At 39.1% G+C, this 21,549-nt stretch overlaps 1 protein-coding gene across 1 annotated transcript in view; it reads left to right on the forward strand.

Annotated features, from left to right (window-relative positions):
• Positions 1-4,949: 4,949 nt before the first annotated feature.
• The window catches only part of CUNH11orf58 (chromosome unknown C11orf58 homolog), a gene marked incomplete at its 3' end in the record, with an annotated part of 18,847 nt that continues 2,247 nt past the window's right edge, over positions 4,950-21,549 (forward strand). The window contains exons 1-3 of the mRNA XM_012515505.2: positions 4,950-5,148; positions 12,207-12,290; positions 15,695-15,769. Of these exons, the coding sequence (XP_012370959.1) occupies positions 5,086-5,148; positions 12,207-12,290; positions 15,695-15,769 (222 nt within the window). The remainder of the gene's footprint in view (positions 5,149-12,206; positions 12,291-15,694; positions 15,770-21,549) is intronic.

Below are 21,549 nucleotides of genomic sequence, written 5' to 3' on the forward strand. Positions count from 1 at the left end.
AAAAAATTTAAAAACTGGTTAGAGTCAGGTATGGTGGCACACTCCTGTAACTCTAGCACTCGGAAGGCTGAAGCAGGAAGATAGCTGCAAGTTTGAAGGCAGCCTGGTATATATTTGAAGGCAGTCCAGGTCAGCCAGAACCACATAGCAAGACCATGTCTCAAAAAAAAAAAAATTAACTAATTTTAAAATGAGCAATTTCCTTAGTAGGCATGTCTCAGAGAAGGCATTCAAACAGCTAACAGGTATATGAAAAAATGTTCAACATCACTGATCACCAGGGAAATGCAAATCAAAACCACAGTGAGACATCACTTCGTTTCTGTAAAGGTGACTATTAGCAAGAAGTCATGATTACCAGGGGTGTGAAGGATACAAAGACAGGCTGATGGGCATTAGGAAACCAGTACAGAGGTTCCTCAAAAAGCTAAAACTAGAACTAACATATGATCCAGTAATTGTCCAACTAAGTATATAGCCAAGAGGAATTAAATCAGTACATCAAAGATTTGTCTTGGGGCTGGGGAGATGGCTCAGTGGAATAAGCACTTTCCTGGCAAGCACAAGGACCTGAGTTCAATCCCCAGTTTCACAAAAAAAAAAAAAAAAGATTTGTCTGCACAGTTATCACACCATTATTTGTAAGTCAAGAAGGAAACAACCTAAGCATCCATGAACAATGAATAATGTGGTACCTACTGTCCACTACATACAGAAGGGAATGCTATTCAATCATCAGAAAGGAATAAAATCCTGTCTTTTGTGCCAACATGGTTGGAACTTGAGAGCATTATGTTAAAGTGAAATCACACTGGCACAGAAAGACAAGTGCCACATGAGTTCACTCTTGTATAGAATATTTTAAAAAATAATCTCAAAGGAATTCAGAAAAGAATGGTGGTTACCAGAGACTGGGAAGAATAGGGGTGAGGGATATGGAGAAAGGCTCATAAACGACACTAAATTAAAGTTAGGTAAAAGTAAAAAGTTCTGAGCCAGGTGTCATGGCACAAACCTATAATCCCAACACTCTGGGAAAATTGCAAGTCTGAGCCCAGCTGGAGCAATTTCATGACTTAGACTCTATCTCAAATTTTTAAAAAAGGATAAAAGGGGTGGGGTGGGCTATGGATGTAACTCAATGTGAAAGCTTTGGGGCTAATCTCCAGTGCCACAGAAAAGAGGGGACTGGTATACAACTGCATAGTACAATGGTTGTAAATAACAACATACTATACTTTTTAAAATATATGTGTACAGGGGCTGGGAAGATGGCTCAGTAGAATAAGCGCTTCCCTGGCAAGCTCAAGGGTCTGAGTTCAATCCCTGGTTCCACAAAATAAAATAAAATATACATGTACAGGGGGCCGGGAAGATGGCTCAGTAGAATAAGCTTGCCTGGCAAGCACAAGGGCCTCAGTTCAATCCCCAGTTCTGCAAAAAAAGTGTGTGTGTGTGTGTGTGTGTGTGTGTGTGTGTGTGTGTGTGTACACTCATTTAGTATCAAATAATTCCTAGAGGGTCAAAAGAAATCAACGTCCCCCTGAAAAATAACTTGGTAATCACTTTTTCCCATTTCCACGTATTTGACAAATTTTCCTGGAATATTTTGCTAAGTGGTAAACTGAATTTATTTATTTATTTTGTATTTTTAATTTTTTGGCAGAACTCAAACCTTGCGCTTGCCAGGGTAAACTGAATTTAAACTGTTACAATTAAATCTTAAACTCTTTGAAGGCAGAAAACATGACATCACTTTCTTAGGGACCCTCTAGAACTGTTTAGTAAAGTTTTTTTATATATATATAATATATATATATTATATATATTATATATGTATTATATGTATAATATATATATTCAAAGTTTGTTGGAAAATATTCAAGGTACTACAGACTTCACCAGCTATTCACCAGCTATTCTGTAGCTGGTGCTCTGCTATAAAATACAGAAATGAAATGAATGAATGATCTCAATCCTAATATACTTATTAGTCCTACTGTGACAGAATATCTTTGTTTTTAGAAAAGAGCACTGCCGCATTTCTGTGTCATACATTTCTATTATACTATAATTCTACTCTATCATAATTTCATCCTTACCTATAGCCTTCTGAACATGAAACTGAGTAAAGTCTGATCAAATGATCCAGTCTGTATTATTTCCTGTGTTACTTTTTGGCTTGAGACTTTGTTTTATGGTAACTTGAAGATAGTCATCCACATGCCAACAATTCTGGTGAAGAAATAAAAGACACGTTGCTAGCACATTAAACTCTTAGTAACTATAAGCCCTGATAGTATTTTTTTTTTATTTCAGGATTCTTTTAACACTCTAAAGTAGCTATCCAGCCATCACGTTTTATTGCTACCATAGCTGAGAATTCTAAATTGCACATATTACAGTCTGTCAGGCTCTGTATGGAGATGGACTGTAATCCACTCTATAAAATTCTGTAATTTAAATATAGTATCACTATAATTACATTTATAGAACCTTAGTAGAAATATAAAGAGGCAAAATATTTTAATTCTAGCAAAATGAGCAACTACTTCCCAAAAGTGTTTTTTTTTTTTTCTTTTTATGAGTTTACTACTTTATGGCTTATTCTTACCACATAAATAAGATTAAAGTGTCCTTTGCTTACTAATACTTTAAAAATATGGTCTTGGGGCCAATGGTATAGCTCAGCAGAGTAAGTGCTTCCTTAGGTAAGCCTAGGGGGCAGCGTTTGATCCCTGGCTCTGCATGCCGAGCTGGCCCCACCCTTGTGCTGGCGATGGAGTCTGGGCATGGAGGTGTGTGCCTGTAATCCCAGCACTAGGGAGGCAGAAATCAGGAGGATCACTATGAGTCAGAGCTATGTGAGACCCTACACACAAAAAAAATTAAAATAAAAATATGGTCTTATATTAAGATATTTGTCATATTATCCTATTTATTATGCTATTTTTTCTGCTTCCAAAATAAAGGAAAAGAATTTAGGTCTATGACTACATAAATTAAAGAGCTAGGTACAAGGCCGAAGATATAGTTCAACAGCATAAGCACCTGCCTGGTAAAGTGCAAGGTCCTGAGTTCAATCCCTGGTACTGCAAAAAATAAAAATAAAAAATTAAGAGGTAGGTATAATTCTATACATAGTTCAGTAACCATCTGAAATTCTGGGAAATAGTAGTACTTGTACACAGTCAAACTAGAATAACTGCTGAGTTCTAAAGTATTGTTTCACAGACTGCCCTCAACATGGAAATTCACCCCAAATAATGTATAGTACTTTCAGCATAAAATGGGGGCTTTATAATCCCAGGTACTTAGCAGGTTGATGTATAATTGGAGGGATCATAAATGGGAGACCTGGACAATTTAGTAAGATCCTATCTAAAAAAATAAAAAATGTAAAAATAAAAATTTTAATTAAAAAAAGGCCAGGTGTGGTGGCACACACAAGTGAACCAAGAACTCAGGAGGCTGAGGCAGGAGGATCACAAGTCCAGCCTGGGCCACACAAGCAAGTTCAAGGCCAGCCTGTAACATACAGTGAGACCCTGCCTAAAAAAAAAAAAAAACAAGGTCCAGGGAAATAGCTTAGTAGAATAAGTGCTTCCTGGCAAGTGCAAAGTCCTGAGTTCAATCCCCAGTACTGGGAGGAAAAAAAAAAGGTTAAAAAAAAAAAACTAAAATAATAAAATAGGTTTGATCTTCCATACTGAAAAAAAAGAGTACTGCCACCAGTTACTAATTCTTATTCTAAAACAAACGAAAGCAAAGACTATTTAAATGAATGTCAGAAAGCTTCAGAGTAAAGAAAAGACCATTTCGTACAGGCCTGTACAGGCCTGGTTACTAACTCAGGCACAGGGATGGGAAGTAGCAGAACACTTGCCTAACATGTATGAAGCCCTAGAGTTCAATCCTAGTACCACCATCCCCGCAAAAAGGCACATTGTAAAACTAGGAGTCAATCTCCAGTATCAGAGCAATACCTTCATGCTTTTTGGAGTAGGTTAACAATTGCCAGGCTGCAGGGGGTGGACACTGGGGAAGGGCTGGAAATAGGCACTGGTGTTTCTTTGGAGATGAGGTCTTGTAACTAAAAGATAAAGAGCTGCAGAAGGTAGTGAATGTGCCAAATGCCACTGTGCACTTTAACATGCTTAATGTTATGGAAAAAAATGTTTTTAGGGGGCTGGGGAGATAGTTCAGTAGAATAAGCGCTTGCCTAGCAAGCGCAAGGACCTGAGTTCAATCCCCAGTTGCGGGGGGGGGGGGGGGTTTTAAATATATATATATGCCGGACCTTCTAGCAGAAATGAACTTCACCCAACGAAGGCCAACAGTACAAGGCCTGTCCACCAGCAGCCTCACTGGCGAGGCATGCTCCTACCTCACTACAGAGCCCCGTGGAAAGCGGTCCAGAAGGCTTTCAGGCAGACCCTAGTTTCAGGAACGTCCAAGTAACTATGAACTACTGTACTGAACTCACTTCGCTACGGGAAAATAAAAAAATATTCATCAGAATTTTCTAGAAATCTACGGATACTAGAGCATACACACCAGGGTAAGAACAGAAGCCATTTCTTAAAATGTTTTTGGATATTGAGTATGCCTCAAACATTACATTAAACCTAAGTATTTAACTACGACAGGTGCATTTGCTAGTGGTGCAGTCTCACAGGAAAACGTGAAAAATACTCAAAGCCTCCTCCAGTGGCGACGAACCTTGCCATACTACCGTCCGCCGCCTTACCAGCCCGCGGTAAAACTGGCCCTACTAGCGGAAGGTGGGGCCTCTGAGAGCACTCCCGCCGCTCAACGCGAGCCGCGCCGTTAAGCCTGCTAGTAATTGTAGTTTTTTTTCACCCACGTAGCCTTATTCGGGCCGATGTGAAGAGCCAAGAAAAACTACAACTCCCAGAATGCTCCGAGAGGCGGGCTAGCGGCCGCCGCGGTGACGACTGTGGCGGAGAAGGCCCGAGGGGCTCTGCGTTCTGGAGCGGCGTTGCCGGGGCTAGTGGCTGCTGGTGTCTGGCCTGAGGAGAACAGCGAGCTTGTTCTGCATTTCCTGCCGGGATCCCAGCAACGATGAGCGCTGCCAGGGAGTCTCACCCGCACGGGGTGAAGCGTTCAGCTTCCCCAGACGACGATGTAAATAACAATGGCGGAATGGATGAGGGTTGAGGCCTACTAGAGGCTGGGGTAGGCCGGGCTTGGGGGATGGAGGAGGAGGAAGCGCCTGAGGAGGCATGAGGGAGGAGAAAAAAAAAAAAAATGACTGGGAAATACTTTTCGTAATTAAGCGCTGGAGAATTTGAGAGCAGGAAACCTGCATGGGACTGCGATGCAGGAAAGAAATCTGAGAGGGCTGAGAAATGAAAGTTCAGAGAAGGGATTATCGCACTTGCGTTTTGGGATACTGATGAAGCAGGCTTTTGAGGCCTTTCTGCTTCGCGTGGAGACGGCAAGACCCTCCTTGTTTTAAGGTTTAATATGCTTCTGTGACAGTGGTGAAATATTGGTGCGCATTTGATCAGAATTTCCTGCCTGGATTGTTTTTGCACTGTATTGTACTGTTAGTACAGTTATCCTCACCTTGACTCGTAAAACAATATTGAACCGACAAACTGTACCGAGTTTGTAATTTAGTACTGACATATAATGTAATGAGGTCCAAGACTGAGATGAAGAAGACCATTTTGATTTTAAATATACCTTATTCTCATTCCCCCAAACTTATTTGAGTTTAACAAATCATCCCTTATGTAACCATTAAATATGGATTGCTGTGTCAGGTGCTGGAAATTCACAGCTATGATACTTAAGTTTGTTTTGTGGTATGTGTGTCTTAGTTCTAGTGCAATGACATGGAAGTTGTAAGTAACCTATAAACGCAAAAGTAGGGCCTTGGTGTGATGAATAAATGTCTTGGGGACAATGGTAGGAAAATTATATTGGGAAGGGATTGTGGAGAGGTCATCTTTAAAGATGATGCAGGAACATCTAACTGTATTTAAAACATCAATTCTTAAATTGTCTATAGTGCAGTTCAGTGCCTTTCATAATATAAAAGGCTCACTGAATACTGCTTTGTTCATAAGGAAATAATGCTAAGACCTACCCATCTTTGGTGGAGTGAGATTAGAACAGCAAAAATCTTTTAAGGAAATTTAACTCTGCAGAAAGATTAGTATCAATGAAGATTTGGGAGATGAATGTTTATCTCATGATGTTTCTTCGTGTTTTCTATTCTCTGTGCTTCAGTCATTTAGATCTTTTAACTTTTAAATATTTTTAAAACTGCATCTTTAAAATTGTCTTAGAAATTGTAGAATTACAACCAAAAATAATGTGTCAACTTTTTTGAGACAGCATCTCACCATGCAGTTGAAGTTAGCCTTGTGCTCATTTTTGTTGCTCCCAGGTTGGTTTTGAACTTGCAGAGATCCTCGTGTCTCACCCTCCCAAGTTCAGGGATTAAAGGCATGTGCCAACATGCCCGGTTCTGGGCCCACACAGTAGGTGCTGTGCCAACCATTTTTAATGAATGTCCACTGAATTTAAAAGATAATTGAAGGCTTTTTGCTCATTTTCCTCACGTATACTTAATAAAACAATCTTGTGATATTAAAATAAGTATTCAGTCACAGCATACAACTGTAAAAAAATGCTGAAGTGAAGAAGTAAATACTAAGTAAAGGGGCTGGAGAGATGGCTCAGTGGTCTAAAGCACCTACTTAAAACAAGCTTGGCAAAGCATCAGGGACCGCGGTTCAATCCCCCAGCACCACATGCCAGCCAGCCCCGCCCCCTGGTGGGCTGAGCTGGCCACACACACACCCCTCTCTCTCTCTCTCTCTCTCTCTCTCTCTCTCTCAAATAAATTTAAAAAAAAAATTACAAAAAAAAATAAATAAATAAATACTAAGTAAAAGTCACTAGGATATATATTGAAGAAAATTATTTTTGCAGTTCTGTAGTAATCAGTATTGAGCATGAGCTACATACATGTTGTGGCATACACCTATAACTCCAGCACTCAGCAGACTGAGGCAGAAAGATTGCCATGAATTTAAAGCCAGCCTAGACTACATGATGAGTCCAAGGCTACCCTGAACTACACTCTGTCCCAAAACAACAGAAAGGAAAGAAAAAAAGGAATATTGAGGATGAATATAACTTAATGGTTTCATTGGTTTGGTTGGAGTGGAGAAATGAATATTACAGGGAGTAGAGAAATTCATTTGAGTAACTAGTGGATAACTTCTGACACATTAGGCACCCTTGTGCTTTTGACACTGTAATGTTTTGGCAAGGTATTCGCTCTTTAAGACAGTAATTTAAAAAATAAGATTAGAAATGAAGAAAGTAGGATTATTTAAAAATATTGTGCCTTTGCAGAGAGTGTTATGCATTGAATCATGGCCTTGTTCATTCTAAACTTGCACTCCCTCCAATCTACAGCCCAACCTATTTGCTTTTTTAATAGAAATAAAGAATCAGGAAAGTTAATTTGTAGACAGTTATAACTACAGACCTCATGTATTCCCAGTATCCTAATTTGGTTGTGTACAGTTTGATGTGAAAAAGAGCTAGAGGATTTATGACAAGAGAAGTAAAGCAAATATCTACATCTCTATGCCTTTAAGTATTTAACTGACAGTTATGACAAGCTCTTGAGAGAATGTAAGCCAAAAATTATTCATAAGGGCCAGGGATATAGCTCAGTAGTGTATGCATCTTCCTGGCATTCACAGGGTCCCAAGTTCCTTGGTACTGGAAAAAGAAATTATAAGTTATAAAACAGTCCAGGTTGAGAATCCCTTATGGTTAGAACCAGAAATAATTTGGATTTGAGATTCTGTTTTTTTAATTTGGGAATATATGCATTTACATGAGATATCTGAAGATAGAATCCAAATTTAAATAGGAAATCCATTTCTTTTTTTTAAATTTAGTTCTTAGACTTTATCTTTTATTTCTTTTATTATTATTATTTTTTGCCCGCTCAGCCCACCCTGAGGGCGGGGCTGGCGCAGTATATGGTGCTGGGGATCGAACTGCAGTCCTCTGCGCCTGCCTAAGCAGGCACTTTAGACCACTGAACTATCTCACCAGCCCAGGAAATCCATTTCTTTTTTTTTTTTTTTAACTTTTTGAGATGGAGTTTTACTATACAGTTCAGGCTGGTCTTAAACTCACTTTGTAGCCCAGGCTGGCCTCCAACTTAACAGTGATCCTTTTTCCTCATCAGCCTAAGCACTGGGTGTGCAGGCATGTACCACCATACATAACCATTCATTTAATCAACAACTTTAAAACATGGCCTAAGATATTTTCTTACATTGTTTTTAGTGTTGTTTTGATCTGTCACAAAAGGTCCTCTGTGCAATTTTTCACATTGACATCATTTTAGAACTCAAAAAGGTTTGGATTTTGCTGCTCAGGCTTTCAGAGTTAAGGGATGTTCAACCTACATGCAGTTCTTTGGAGTTAGTGTTCCTGACAGTTTTTTAAAGAACTCTTTTGTCTTTGTAGATAAGGAATTTAAACTAAGTAAATGTCAAATATAGGCTCACAGGGAGCAAGAGATTTAGTGCAACTGAAGAATGGAGTGTCACTGGTACTTTTTAAAAAACTATATTAAGCCAGAAATAGTTGAAAGATGAATGATTTATAAAAAGGTGTGAATTGTCACGTGTGAAGAAGTACAGATTTGTAGTTTAGGTTGCCAAAATTATGAAAACATGATCCCTTTCACCAGAAGAATATAGGAGACCACAGTGGGTCCAGTCTAGTACAAAGACTTTTGCCCTTGGGCCCATGAAAAGAAGTTCTTGGTTTTCTATGAGTAATTTTCAGAAATAGTGAAAAATGACATCAGCAATTTTAATATGAACTTAACAATAGCAAACTCAAATTTCTGTTCTACATTTTCTGATTTGATGATATAAATGCCTTCTCATTATACCTAATTTCTCATCTATCATGTGTGAACCAGAATGTATAGTTTAAGATTTTATGTCTATTTCTAATAGGTTTTAGCTTTTTCATTACTTCTAATTCTTAAATGTACATGACCAAAATATAATTATTTGTTTATTTATTGGGATAGGATCTTACTGTGTATTCTATCTATGCTGGCCTTAAACTCAGTGTATCCCAGGCTGGCCTCAGATTCAGAGTAATCCTCTTGCCTTAGCCCCCTGAATGCTGAGATTACCATAGTGCATGACTACCCAGCTAATAATTTTTTTAGACCTTTGATTATTTACAACTTTGTGTTAAAGAGGTATTTGTTGATCTTTGCTCTTTAATTGTAAAATGTTTTCATTTTGTAGATTATATACTCAAAATGATCAGTTCAGTGTTTTCATTTCTTTATCTTTTCCCTTTCAGTCATCTTTATATACACATCTGTCTTCTTTAGTCTTTGTTCGCTTACAAACCAAATCAACTGCTGGGGATATGGCTTAGTAGAATAAGCCCTTCCCTGAAAGCATAAGGGCCTGAGTTCAATACCCACTTCTGCCAAAACCAAATCAACTGACTTTTGCTTGTATAAACTTAAAAGATTGAGGTTAGCCTAGCTCCTGAGACCAAATACTGCAAGATGAAGTCCTTCCGGTTGGCTGACTCAAGATGAGAGAACCATATTTCTTTTTATCCCCCTGCCCCTTTTTTTTTTGCTTTGTCTTGGATTGGAGAAAAGTCATCTAGTATTACATCATCCAAAGAAAGATTCACTGTCTGAGATTGTTGTATGTAGTTAATTTGACCCTCATTTTTAGTCTGTGCTACTTTTCCCTGTCATTTTGTATTCATCTGGTTTTGAGGCTTTGGTGGTAGTGGTGGTGGTTTCAGGTTTTTTGGTTTTGGTTTATCCAATACTTGTTAGTTTTCTTTGCTGTTATGAGTGGAAAATGAAAAATTGTAAATTCTCAACTGTGAGCATTGAATTCTAAAAGCAGGAAACTGTGTATCTTCTTGAAATATGGTACAATATTTACTTGGGACACAATGAGAAAAGGCTTCCAGCTTTCTAGTTTCTTATTCTTTTAGTCATTTTTAGCTTTCTTGGAATAATTGATGGATTATACATTTGTACTTGTTTTAATTTGCACATTTAATTTTCATTTATACACTTGTTCCAAGATATAGGGGAAAATATAGTCACTGGAGTCCATTAATATTGCTTAGATTTATGAAAGATTCCACTAGATTTATTGATGATTACAAGATAAAGTGAATCTTACTTTTTATCCTTTTAGAAAATAATTTTTCTCTTTGTTCTAAGGAAGACTTTTAGGAAAGAAGTTATGGCATTTCACTTCTAACAGAATTACTGAAAGATTACTATTGGGTTCAGTAGATCTAATGATATGCTGTCCCTTAGTATGTCACTAAAGCCAGAAGTTTTTTAATTTAAACTAGCAATTGTGGCAGCCTTCTTGGTTCAGAGTACTAGGTGTGTGCTGTAAGTTCCTTCAAAAGGCTCCAGGAGTGGGTATTAAATTGTGGTCTCCATAGCATCAGTATTGTTCAGAGCTCTGTTAGAAATTCTAATCCTGATACTGAAATTCTGAGTGTGCAGACCAGTCCATTAGATGACTCTTGATTCATAGCTGTTTTTTGTTTGTTTGTTTGTTTGTTTGTTTGTTTTGGTGCAGGGTCTCACTACATAGCTCTGACTTGTAGTGATCCTCCTGTTTTCTGCCTCCCCATTGCTGGGATTACAGGCATGCACTACCATGCCCAGACTCCATTGCCAGCTCAGCATGCCCGAGGGTGGGGTTGGTGCAGCATGTGGTGCCAGGGATGGAACCCTGGCCCCGGTGCTTACCTAAGCAAGCGCTTAGTCTGCTGAGCTCTCTTTTGGTCCTTTCATAGCAGTTTCTGAGTCACAGAACTCAGCTGGAAAAGAAGTGTTCTACCAGGAGATATTAGAAAAGGAGTATATTTGAATTTGAGTTTGAAGCATATGCTTAGACTAAGCAAAAATGATGAACCCTGTTAATAGTTAAAACTGACAAAAGAGGGACTTAAAGTTCAACATATCAATACTCAATGAAAAATACCTATTCCATGCTATACCTAAGATGTTTGATATGCAGACAGATAGTGAGGTTAAGCTTAACAGCCTAGGTTGTATGGTAATAACAATAAGCTGTCTTCTGGATGGTTAACAACCTAAGTTTGCAGACCAAAATTAGAGAAAAAAGAGGGCCGCAAGGAAAGCCAACATTTTGGCCCTAGCCTTCTTGAGTCTATTAAGACTCAAGACATATGAGAACCTGTACTGTAATGTCATGTGACTCAGTAGGGTCCCAAATTTTCTGATCAAGGAGATTATGGGGCCAAAGGGGAAAGTGATCGATGATGTAGAGTGTGCCTAAGAAGAGTCACTTGGAGAGAAAACATTCTCTCAGGCTTTCACAGAGAGCACATTGGCCAAGCAATGGCCGTGACTCATCCACATGGCTGACAACTGACAAAGGTTCTACAATCTGAGGTACAGGATCTCAGGATAAATCCTGAGGGGATTTCACTGACCTTATCAGACCCAAAAGCTACAACTCTTGTTGCATAGGTCCTGCTTTACCTTGGTCTTAACCATCCAGCAGAAAAGTATAAAACCAAATATAAGAAGTAAAGCTATGCTGCTATGTTGAGCTGTAGGGGACTCAGGTCAACAATTTCTGACATTGCCAGTCAAGTGAAAGACCCAGTACTATTATGGGCTACTGGACTCTTTTAGAATATTTTGCTGAGTTTACACACCTATAATATTCAAATAACGGAACTTAACAAAATAAAGGGGGAAATAAAACTTTGAAAAGAAAAAAAACAAAATAAAGGGGCATACAGATGAATGTCCATTTTGTATCTGTGTATTCAAAGTGGTTAGGATAGATATATAGTTACATTCTCTTAATAGAGTGATTTGTTCTAATGGTGTTTGTAAATAGGATATCTTGTCCACATCTTGTACAGCAATTAACCACTAGGAAGAATGTATGCAATATGTGTATTATTGAAACTGTCCTACCAAATTGATTTGAAACTCCCTCATTGCTATTTGTTTATCAATAAAATTATGGGAAAAAAATGAAACTGACAAAAGAAACCTGGAACTATAGGTAAACTTTAAATTTTTCAGTACTTATTTTTATGCCAAAAAAAAAAAAAGTGACTGATTTCTCTTCCAGCTTGGATCTAGCAATTGGGAGGCAGCAGACTTGGGCAGTGAAGAGAGAAAACAAAAGTTCCTCAGACTTATGGGTGCAGGAAAGGTAAGCATCTTATGGTATGCACCTCATGGTTTTTTATGTAAAAATCATGCTTTTCATATGTTTGTTAAATCATAAGGACTGAATACATTTAAATCACATTTTCTTGTTTGGTATGATTTCTTTGTGAAGTACAGCCAGCCTAACTTAGTGCTTAAAATGTGTACTATTTCTGAACTACTTCTAGATTTCTCAGTGTCTTTAGTAATAAGATTGGAGACAGTTTAGAGAGAAGAGATATTAAAGTTTTTGATTTGCTATCTGTTAGCCTGGTGACTTCGATAGAAACCATTTCTGTGCAGTTACCTTGTAGGAACTGATATCAAAAGTCTCTTGTATTTCATAGCTGTTTCCAGTTCTTGAATTAGAAATCAACAACTATTTTTTTATGTAAAGACCTAATTTTAAAAATGTTTAATGTGTTTTTGAAATACCTTTTAGATTAATTAATGTAAAGTATGAAATTCAAGGCCCAGAAAGCTACCAGTTGGTTTAAAAAAAAAAACTTTCTTTTTTCCTTGCAGTTTTATTTTTACACTCAATTACAGTAGTCTCTAGACATTTATTTCTGGGTATTTACTTTTATGTGAGCAAGTAAACTTCAACAACTTTTTCACAGTAATCTCCCTACAAAGTAAATATGAAAGAAATAGAATTTAAAATTTTTTTTTAAATTTCTAGTAATTTATTTGCTTAAAAGTCCTGATTGAATCCAAAACCACTATATCCCAAGTCACTCTTGTGTTTTGAGACAGAATCTTCCTGAGTTGCCGAGTTACCCATGCAGGAGCCCTTGTATCTCAGCCTGAGAAGCTTTGTTTCTTTTTTAAACCATCTTAAAATGAAATTCTGCCATTTATTTTTATTATATAGGGGAATGCATTGATGTATCTTACCAACAATTAATGATCACCTGCTGTATCCACGCATTGAATGGGGTCCAGGGATCACAGATCAATAACTTGTGTTTGGAACCATCATGTAGTAGAGGAAATACTGATAATAACAATACAGAATTATAATCATTATGTGGAATCATAGGGAAGGGCAGCTAATGCTGGCTTAGAGGTTCAAAATAGCTTCCCAGCGATAAAATGGATTTACATCTGAAGTTGATGTGACTCTGAAAGAATGAAAAGGTAGTTTATACCCGAGGAGAGGGAGTGGTCATGTAAAATAGAAAAATTTACATGAAAAGAGCATTTGTATAAATTTTTATAGGACTAGGGATCAAACCCAGAACATTTTTACCAAACTATATCTGTAGCCTGTTTTTTGAGGCGGGGGGAGGTGTTGTTTTTTTTAATGTATTTGGTACAGGGTCTCACTATACGGATCAGACTGGGAATGATCCTCCTATTTTCAGCCTCCCAAGTGCTGGGATTACAGGCAGGCACAACCACACCCAGTTTCAGTCGCCATCTCAGCACACCCTGGAGACAGGGCCCTGGCACAGCACGCTGGAGGTGCTGGGTCCCTGGGTCTGCCTAACCAGATGCTCTAATCTGCTGAGCTATCTGGCTGGCCCTTTTTTATTTTGAGATGAGTTCTCATTAAGTTGCCCAGGCTAGGCTTAAACATGCCACTCTCCTGCCTCAGCCTTCCAGAGTGCTGGGAGTAGAGGTGCATGCCACCACACCCAACTTAGGTTATTTATCTGCTTTGTAGCTACAAAGTATATTGATGACCCTAACCAGCTAGCTTAAATATTTTATTGGTTATCATCATCCTAGAATAACTCAGTGCCATTATGTTTACATTCACATTTTACTAATGGAGTATTTATCTTACGTTCTAAAGCAGTAGTACACTGTACCATTGATTTGCATAAGTGTTGATAGCATATAAAGCAATAACATACTAGAGTTTTTTAAGTAGTATATCATGGCCACTGTTTCACAATTGGAAGATTTGCTAGTAGATAGTCACACATAATTGGTTAAGGTTATCTTGCAGGGTCTACAAGATAGCTCAGCAGACTAAAATGCCTGCTTAGGTACGCACAGGGGCCAGGGTTTGATCCCTGGCACCATATGCCACACCAGCCCTGCCCCCAGGGCAGGCTGAGCCAGCTAGAATCTGGGTATAGCAACACAGGCCTGTAATCCAGTGCTGGGGAGGCATAAGTAAATAAATAAGATTGCTTTGCAAAGAAAATCCTATTTAATCTTTCAGTTTGTTTTAATCATTTCTTTACCATCTGAAACTAAATATGAGCAATCAGGAGTGGACTGGACTACTGGATACAATGGTACATACCTATCATCCCAGTGCCTCAGGAAGCTGAGGCAGGAGGGTTGCAAGTTTGAGGCCAGACTAAGCAAGTTGATGAGACCTTGACTTAAAATTTTAAAAGTATTAGGGATGTAGCTGAGAAATACAGTGCATGCCTACCATGTACATGGCCCTGTATTCAGTACCCAGTACCACACACAAGTAGACTACACCGATAAATACCCAGGTGTGTGTGTCTATGCATATACATATATACATAGAGATATTTGATCAATATTGGTTATTTTCAATAAAATTACTTTATATTTTATAGTATTCAGTTTTACATTTTGTTCTAAAGTTGTGATTAGTTAATTGTAGTCTGATATTAAAGAGTTAGCTACTTGGTTGCAGCATATTGTATATAATACTGATTATTTTTAAGCTGGGCGTAATGGCGCACACTCATAATCCTAGAACTTGGGAGGCTGAGGCAGGAGGGTCACAAATGTGAGGGCAGCCTGTGTGTGCTGTAATAATGAATTCAAAGGCAGCCAGCACTACAGAGAAAGATCTTGTCTTGAAACATCCCCCAAAAGTAATGGTGATTTTATTTTTTGTCTTAAACATTTGTCACTTTGGACATTACAAGTCTCAGTTATTTTTTTATCTACTTAAATCTGTTTACTTTATGAAAGTCCTACAGCATCAGAAAGAATTGGTAGGAAATGTAAAACAACTCATAACTGTACTTGTAGGAAAGAAAATGCTCAGATTGACTTAATTTTGTAATTATCTGTCCATCTCACTTAAAATTCTTACCTGGGCTGTGCATGCCTGTAGTCCCAGCACTTGGAAGTCTGAGGCAGAAAGATTGCTGTAAGTTTAAGGCCAGCCTGGACTACATGGCAAGACCCTGTCTAAAAAACCTTCTGATCTGATCACTGCCCCACTTTATACCTTATCCCCTTTTATTCTCCTCTTAATGGCACTTGTTACTTCTACTGTGCTATAATGTATATATTCATTTTGTCTTCCCTTCCCCATCTCTACTCTTACTAAAATGTGAGATTTATAAAGATGAGGATCTCTTTCCTTTCGTTCATAGTATGCCAGAAGTCTGGACTAGTTTCTAGTTGGTAATAATTAGTTAAATTAGAAGTCTCAATTCTAATACATTTTCTGCCTCATAGAAGGAACACACCGGTCGTCTTGTTATAGGAGATCACAAATCAACATCACATTTCCGAACAGGTAAGAAAATGAAATATAATTACAATGGAGGTGCTAAATTTGAGAAATACTTGTACATATTTTGGGGTGTTCCTTTATATAAAGTTATGTTAGTTATTAAAGTATTAGCATTACAAATGTACTGTATAGAAACATGTTACATATGTGATATACTGAGATAGATATATATATAACATGTGAACATATAAGAGTGTCAAATTTCATATAATATGGTTAAAAAGCATAGGAGAATATATATATTCTGGATATCATGTGTTCCCAATCCCAAGACCACATACTGATGCCACTGCCCACCCATGACCTGGTTGCCAGAAGGCAACACAGCACAAGGTGAGTGGCAGGAGACTGAGCAGACTGATTAAGGAGCTCCCCATCTTTCCCATTACCACAAAGCCTCTGCTTCCTGTCAGATCAGCAGTGGCATTGGATTCTCATAGGACCACAAACCCTAATGTGAACCGTACATATGAGGGATCAAAGTTCTGTATTTCTTGTAAGAATCTAATGCTTGATGACCTGAGGTGGAGAGCAACCACAAATACAAATTAACATTAGAGGTTTGATTGTAGGGAGACCAAAATAAACCAGATGCATGCAGACTCCTCTCAAAAACTTACAAATGAAAAAAACCCTTATGAATGAATGGGAAGCTACATCTGATGGCAGCAGGCTTATAGTGGCAGTTAAGTTGATGAACTTCAATGGTACAGCTATGTCTGGTGGTGGGCTTTTAAGTCAGAATCTGACACAGTCTTCAGTGTGTACGTGGCCCACCCATTATTTCAGTAACTACTTAGTCCTTGCCTCTCCCACACTGCACACTTCATAGGTTTGGTGACAAGCTATACCTAGCCAAACTCAGTAAAAAACAAGTCACTAGAAAGTTTCCTTTGAAATAGGAGCAAGAAGCAATGAAGCAGCACGAAACTTAAAGACTACATTTAAATCAAAAAGAAAAACTGCATTTAAAAAGTTATCTCCAATCTTTTTGGCACCAGTCACAGTTAATGGAAGATAATTTTCCCTCAGATTCGAGGCAGGAGATGATTAGAGCATATTATATTTATTGTATACTATACATCTATCATATTACATTTCAACATATAGTTAAATATTTGCACAACTCCCCACAACACAAACAGTAGAAAGCCAAAGTTCTAACAGTACCATTAGGGGTGATGTGACACAGAGACACCCAGGGTCTGTTGTGTTCATTCAACCCCAAAATCTGGTTTCAGTTGCTGTCACTCCAGAAAGCCCTGCTTCACAAAGGTAGGCTTTTGGAAATGGAAGCTACAGTGCTTCTGCAACAAATTCCGGACATTCCACCTGGACTTTAATCCACAATGTGTGAAAAACCTGAAGTGGTCTCAGATGTACTTTTTAAGGCAATTGCCATTTGAGATCTAAGGAATTGTAATCCTAACAGAAAAATCCATTTGCCTGGTTTACTAACAAATGGCTCAGGACCCAGGCCTTCCCATTGGGGCAGGCGGCTTCTGTGGTTGAGGGTAACACTCCAACTCTGGAAAGCAGGGATAGATGATCGTGCGCCAGCTGAGACAAAGATGGTCATGGCTCAGTGTCTTTCAAAAATCTCTAATTATTGAAACATGCCAGAAATGCCAATATTATCGTTCCCATAATACCAGCTTGGCTTTGAATACAGCCACTTTATCTGTCAACTTGGACACAGTTGTCATCACCTGATGTGACAGACTCTGTTTGTTGTGCAGGGTGGAGATGTTATACAAATAAGCAAGTTTTGGAATCCTTTTATGTCTTTGAAATGTACTGGCAGTGGCGACTGTTATTCTAAAAGACATCTCTGGGGTGGCTTTCGTAAAACCCACAAAATCTGGCTACCTCGCTTCTGTGTACAAGAGGAGGTGTGTGTGTGCTGTGTGGACAGATGTTGAGTTAAGGACATGTACTTTAACACAGTTGGTGATTTTAATCACATGCTGCAGATGTTAAGTTCAGGTGCCATTTTTTGGCTAGCCTCCATTCCTCCTGGATGACACAGTGGACTCAATTTCAGAAATTACCCCTTTGACCCAAGTAGTGCAACTGAAAAGCCGTCCCAGTGTGACAGAGGCTCCATCTATATGTATACTGACACAAAATGACCGGTTCCGTTTTCTTGACCTGTAATCAAGAGACTTGAATACCATGCAGCTGTGGTATTGGTTGGCAACCAAAGTGCATATAACACAGCCTTCTGCACATCCCCCTCAAAGTTATGTTGTACAAAAACAAGCGCTGTTACCTGGCTGTCAACATCAGTAAATTTATCAACCTGGATTAGCCACCATGGTGACTCAGTTATCCCCTCTAACAGTGTGCTTCTGTGTCCTCTGCTGTTTCCTCCGTTCATCTCATTGTAGTGCTGGTTGAAAGAGGAGCACGTGTCACCTTTGAACTACAGCTTCTGTGGGCGTTGTGGCAGCACATCTACTAAAACCAAATTGCACCATCTCCTAACAGCTCATGACAAATGTCCTTCTCAGCCAGCAGGGTCAACTCTTCCAATGCCAAGGACCTGCTTCTCTTTAGCAATGCAATTAGCTACTGAGAATGACCTCTCGGTACAGACACATTTGAAGAAGTGGTGGCCTTTGACAACTGCTTCTGCTCACCGGTTCTCATTGTTTTCTTTTGAAAAGTTCCAAAGGCTTGTCTTATGGTGCAGGTGCTTGTTTCCATGTGGCGAAGGTTTCATGAGTTGGGTAGCCGGTCACCACATACTGTGCAAAGTGGGTCTGGAGAATGTGAGCCACCTGTTGCAGTGAACCCATAATTTAAGTGGGACTCTTGGTATTTTAATCACAACCCCTCAACCCCCAGGCCAAAAATCAGCAACGACGGCACAGGGCCTGTCAAAAAAAAAGCCACACAGCAGGAAGACAAAGTCAAGTGAGAAGGAGCCAAACGAAACTGAAAAAAAGACACCCAACCAAACAAACAACAAAAAGCCAAAGAAAACGGGCAGACCAAAAGTAGAATAAAATAAGCACAAGACCATGAACCAAACCCCACCAGCAAAGAAAGCAAGAAAAATAAACCGCAGAAAAATATTAACCCCCGAAAAGCTGACCACCAGATGAAGCGGAACACCCACCACTCAAGAATGACTGCCAACAGCAGACAAACAATAGCAGAAAGATGGGATCGCAAAGAAAAAAACAAACCAAATGCTAACAAACACCTCAAAACCATGAGCCAGCACCAACACAAAAACCGCAGCTCAACCTAAAAATAACAAACACAAACAAGCTGACAAACAACAAGCAAACTCAGGCACTCACAAGCACACTTGAGGTCAGAATACGACAAGAATCTCAGGCCACAGATGACCCAACAAAAGGAAGAACCACGGTCGAACCGCGAACCAACACGAGACGCTGAAAAGACAAGGGAAAATAATTAGAAACAAAACAAGGAAAAATCAAATGCCACCAAGTTCAGAAAAAGACATACAAAACAAAAAAACACTGGAGGAATGCCAACCAAAAAAGCGCAATTAAAATACCAAGAGTCCCACTTAAATTATGGGTTCACTGAAACAGGTGGCTCACATTCTCCAGACCCACTTTGCACAGTATGTGGTGACCGGCTACCCAACTCATGAAACCTTCGCCACATGGAAACAAGCACCTGCACCATAAGACAAGCCTTTGGAACTTTTCAAAAGAAAACAATGAGAACCGGTGAGCAGAAGCAGTTGTCAAAGGCCACCACTTCTTCAAATGTGTCTGTACCGAGAGGTCATTCTCAGTAGCTAATTGCATTGCTAAAGAGAAGCAGGTCCTTGGCATTGGAAGAGTTGACCCTGCTGGCTGAGAAGGACATTTGTCATGAGCTGTTAGGAGATGGTGCAATTTGGTTTTAGTAGATGTGCTGCCACAACGCCCACAGAAGCTGTAGTTCAAAGGTGACACGTGCTCCTCTTTCAACCAGCACTACAATGAGATGAACGGAGGAAACAGCAGAGGACACAGAAGCACACTGTTAGAGGGGATAACTGAGTCACCATGGTAGCTAATCCAGGTTGATAAATTTACTGATGTTGACAGCCAGGTAACAGCGCTTGTTTTTGTACAACATAACTTTGAGGGGGATGTGCAGAAGGCTGTGTTATATGCACTTTGGTTGCCAACCAATACCACAGCTGCATGGTATTCAAGTCTCTTGATTACAGGTCAAGAAAACGGAACCGGTCATTTTGTGTCAGTATACATATAGATGGAGCCTCTGTCACACTGGGACGGCTTTTCAGTTGCACTACTTGGGTCAAAGGGGTAATTTCTGAAATTGAGTCTACACTGTGTCATCCAGGAGGAATGGAGGCTAGCCAAAAAATGGCACCTGAACTTAACATCTGCAGCATGTGATTAAAATCACCAACTGTGTTAAAGTACATGTCCTTAACTCAACATCTGTCCACACAGCACACACACACCTCCTCTTGTACACAGAAGCGAGGTAGCCAGATTTTGTGGGTTTTACGAAAGCCACCCCAGAGATGTCTTTTAGAATAACAGTCGCCACTGCCAGTACATTTCAAAGACATAAAAGGATTCCAAAACTTGCTTATTTGTATAACATCTCCACCCTGCACAACAAACAGAGTCTGTCACATCAGGTGATGACAACTGTGTCCAAGTTGACAGATAAAGTGGCTGTATTCAAAGCCAAGCTGGTATTATGGGAACGATAATATTGGCATTTCTGGCATGTTTCAATAATTAGAGATTTTTGAAAGACACTGAGCCATGACCATCTTTGTCTCAGCTGGCGCACGATCATCTATCCCTGCTTTCCAGAGTTGGAGTGTTACCCTCAACCACAGAAGCCGCCTGCCCCAATGGGAAGGCCTGGGTCCTGAGCCATTTGTTAGTAAACCAGGCAAATGGATTTTTCTGTTAGGATTACAATTCCTTAGATCTCAAATGGCAATTGCCTTAAAAAGTACATCTGAGACCACTTCAAGTTTTTCACACATTGTGGATTAAAGTCCAGGTGGAATGTCCGGAATTTGTTGCAGAAGCACTGTAGCTTCCATTTCCAAAAGCCTACCTTTGTGAAGCAGGGCTTTCTGGAGTGACAGCAACTGAAACCAGATTTTGGGGTTGAATGAACACAACAGACCCTGGGTGTCTCTGTGTCACATCATCACCCCCTAATGGTACTGTCCAGTTAGAACTTGGGCTTTTTATTGAGTCTACATTGAGTTGTCGAATGATTTCATTATATATTACAGTGTAATAGTAGAAGCCCTGTGGATATTTAATATAATGTGCTTGGACCAATCTGCAACCACCTTCTGCCCCCTGGGTCAGTTGAAAAATCACCTTGTGTAAAACTGGTCCCTGGTGCCAACAAGATTATAGATGCTGAGGGGGGTGTGGGTGTGGGTGTGATATTCTAACCAAAAAAGTCCTTTTTTGCCTTCATGTTTACTGATCCAGAATATATTCTAATTATACTAAGTTTTTAAGACTTTATTCCTTTTTGAATTATGTGTATGTTAGACCTCTTTCTTTGTACAAATTATTCAGTGTATTTTAGACCTCTTTGTACAAATTATTTAGTGTATATACTACTCAGCATATTACCGGTTTTGGAGGTTAGTGACTCGTCTTATTCTGAGAGTTTTGAAAAATGTACACAGGCTATAAAGTTTGAAGACATAAACATTTCCTGTTTTTAATAAAACTTGAAAATGAATTTTAATTTTAACTTAGGTCAGTTGGAAAGTAAAATTTTAGCCCCTTGAAATTGGCACTATGAG

The sequence above is a fragment of the Octodon degus genome, unplaced genomic scaffold (assembly GCF_000260255.1).
Source record: "Octodon degus isolate 3935 unplaced genomic scaffold, OctDeg1.0 scaffold00067, whole genome shotgun sequence".
Lineage (NCBI taxonomy): Eukaryota > Metazoa > Chordata > Mammalia > Rodentia > Octodontidae > Octodon > Octodon degus.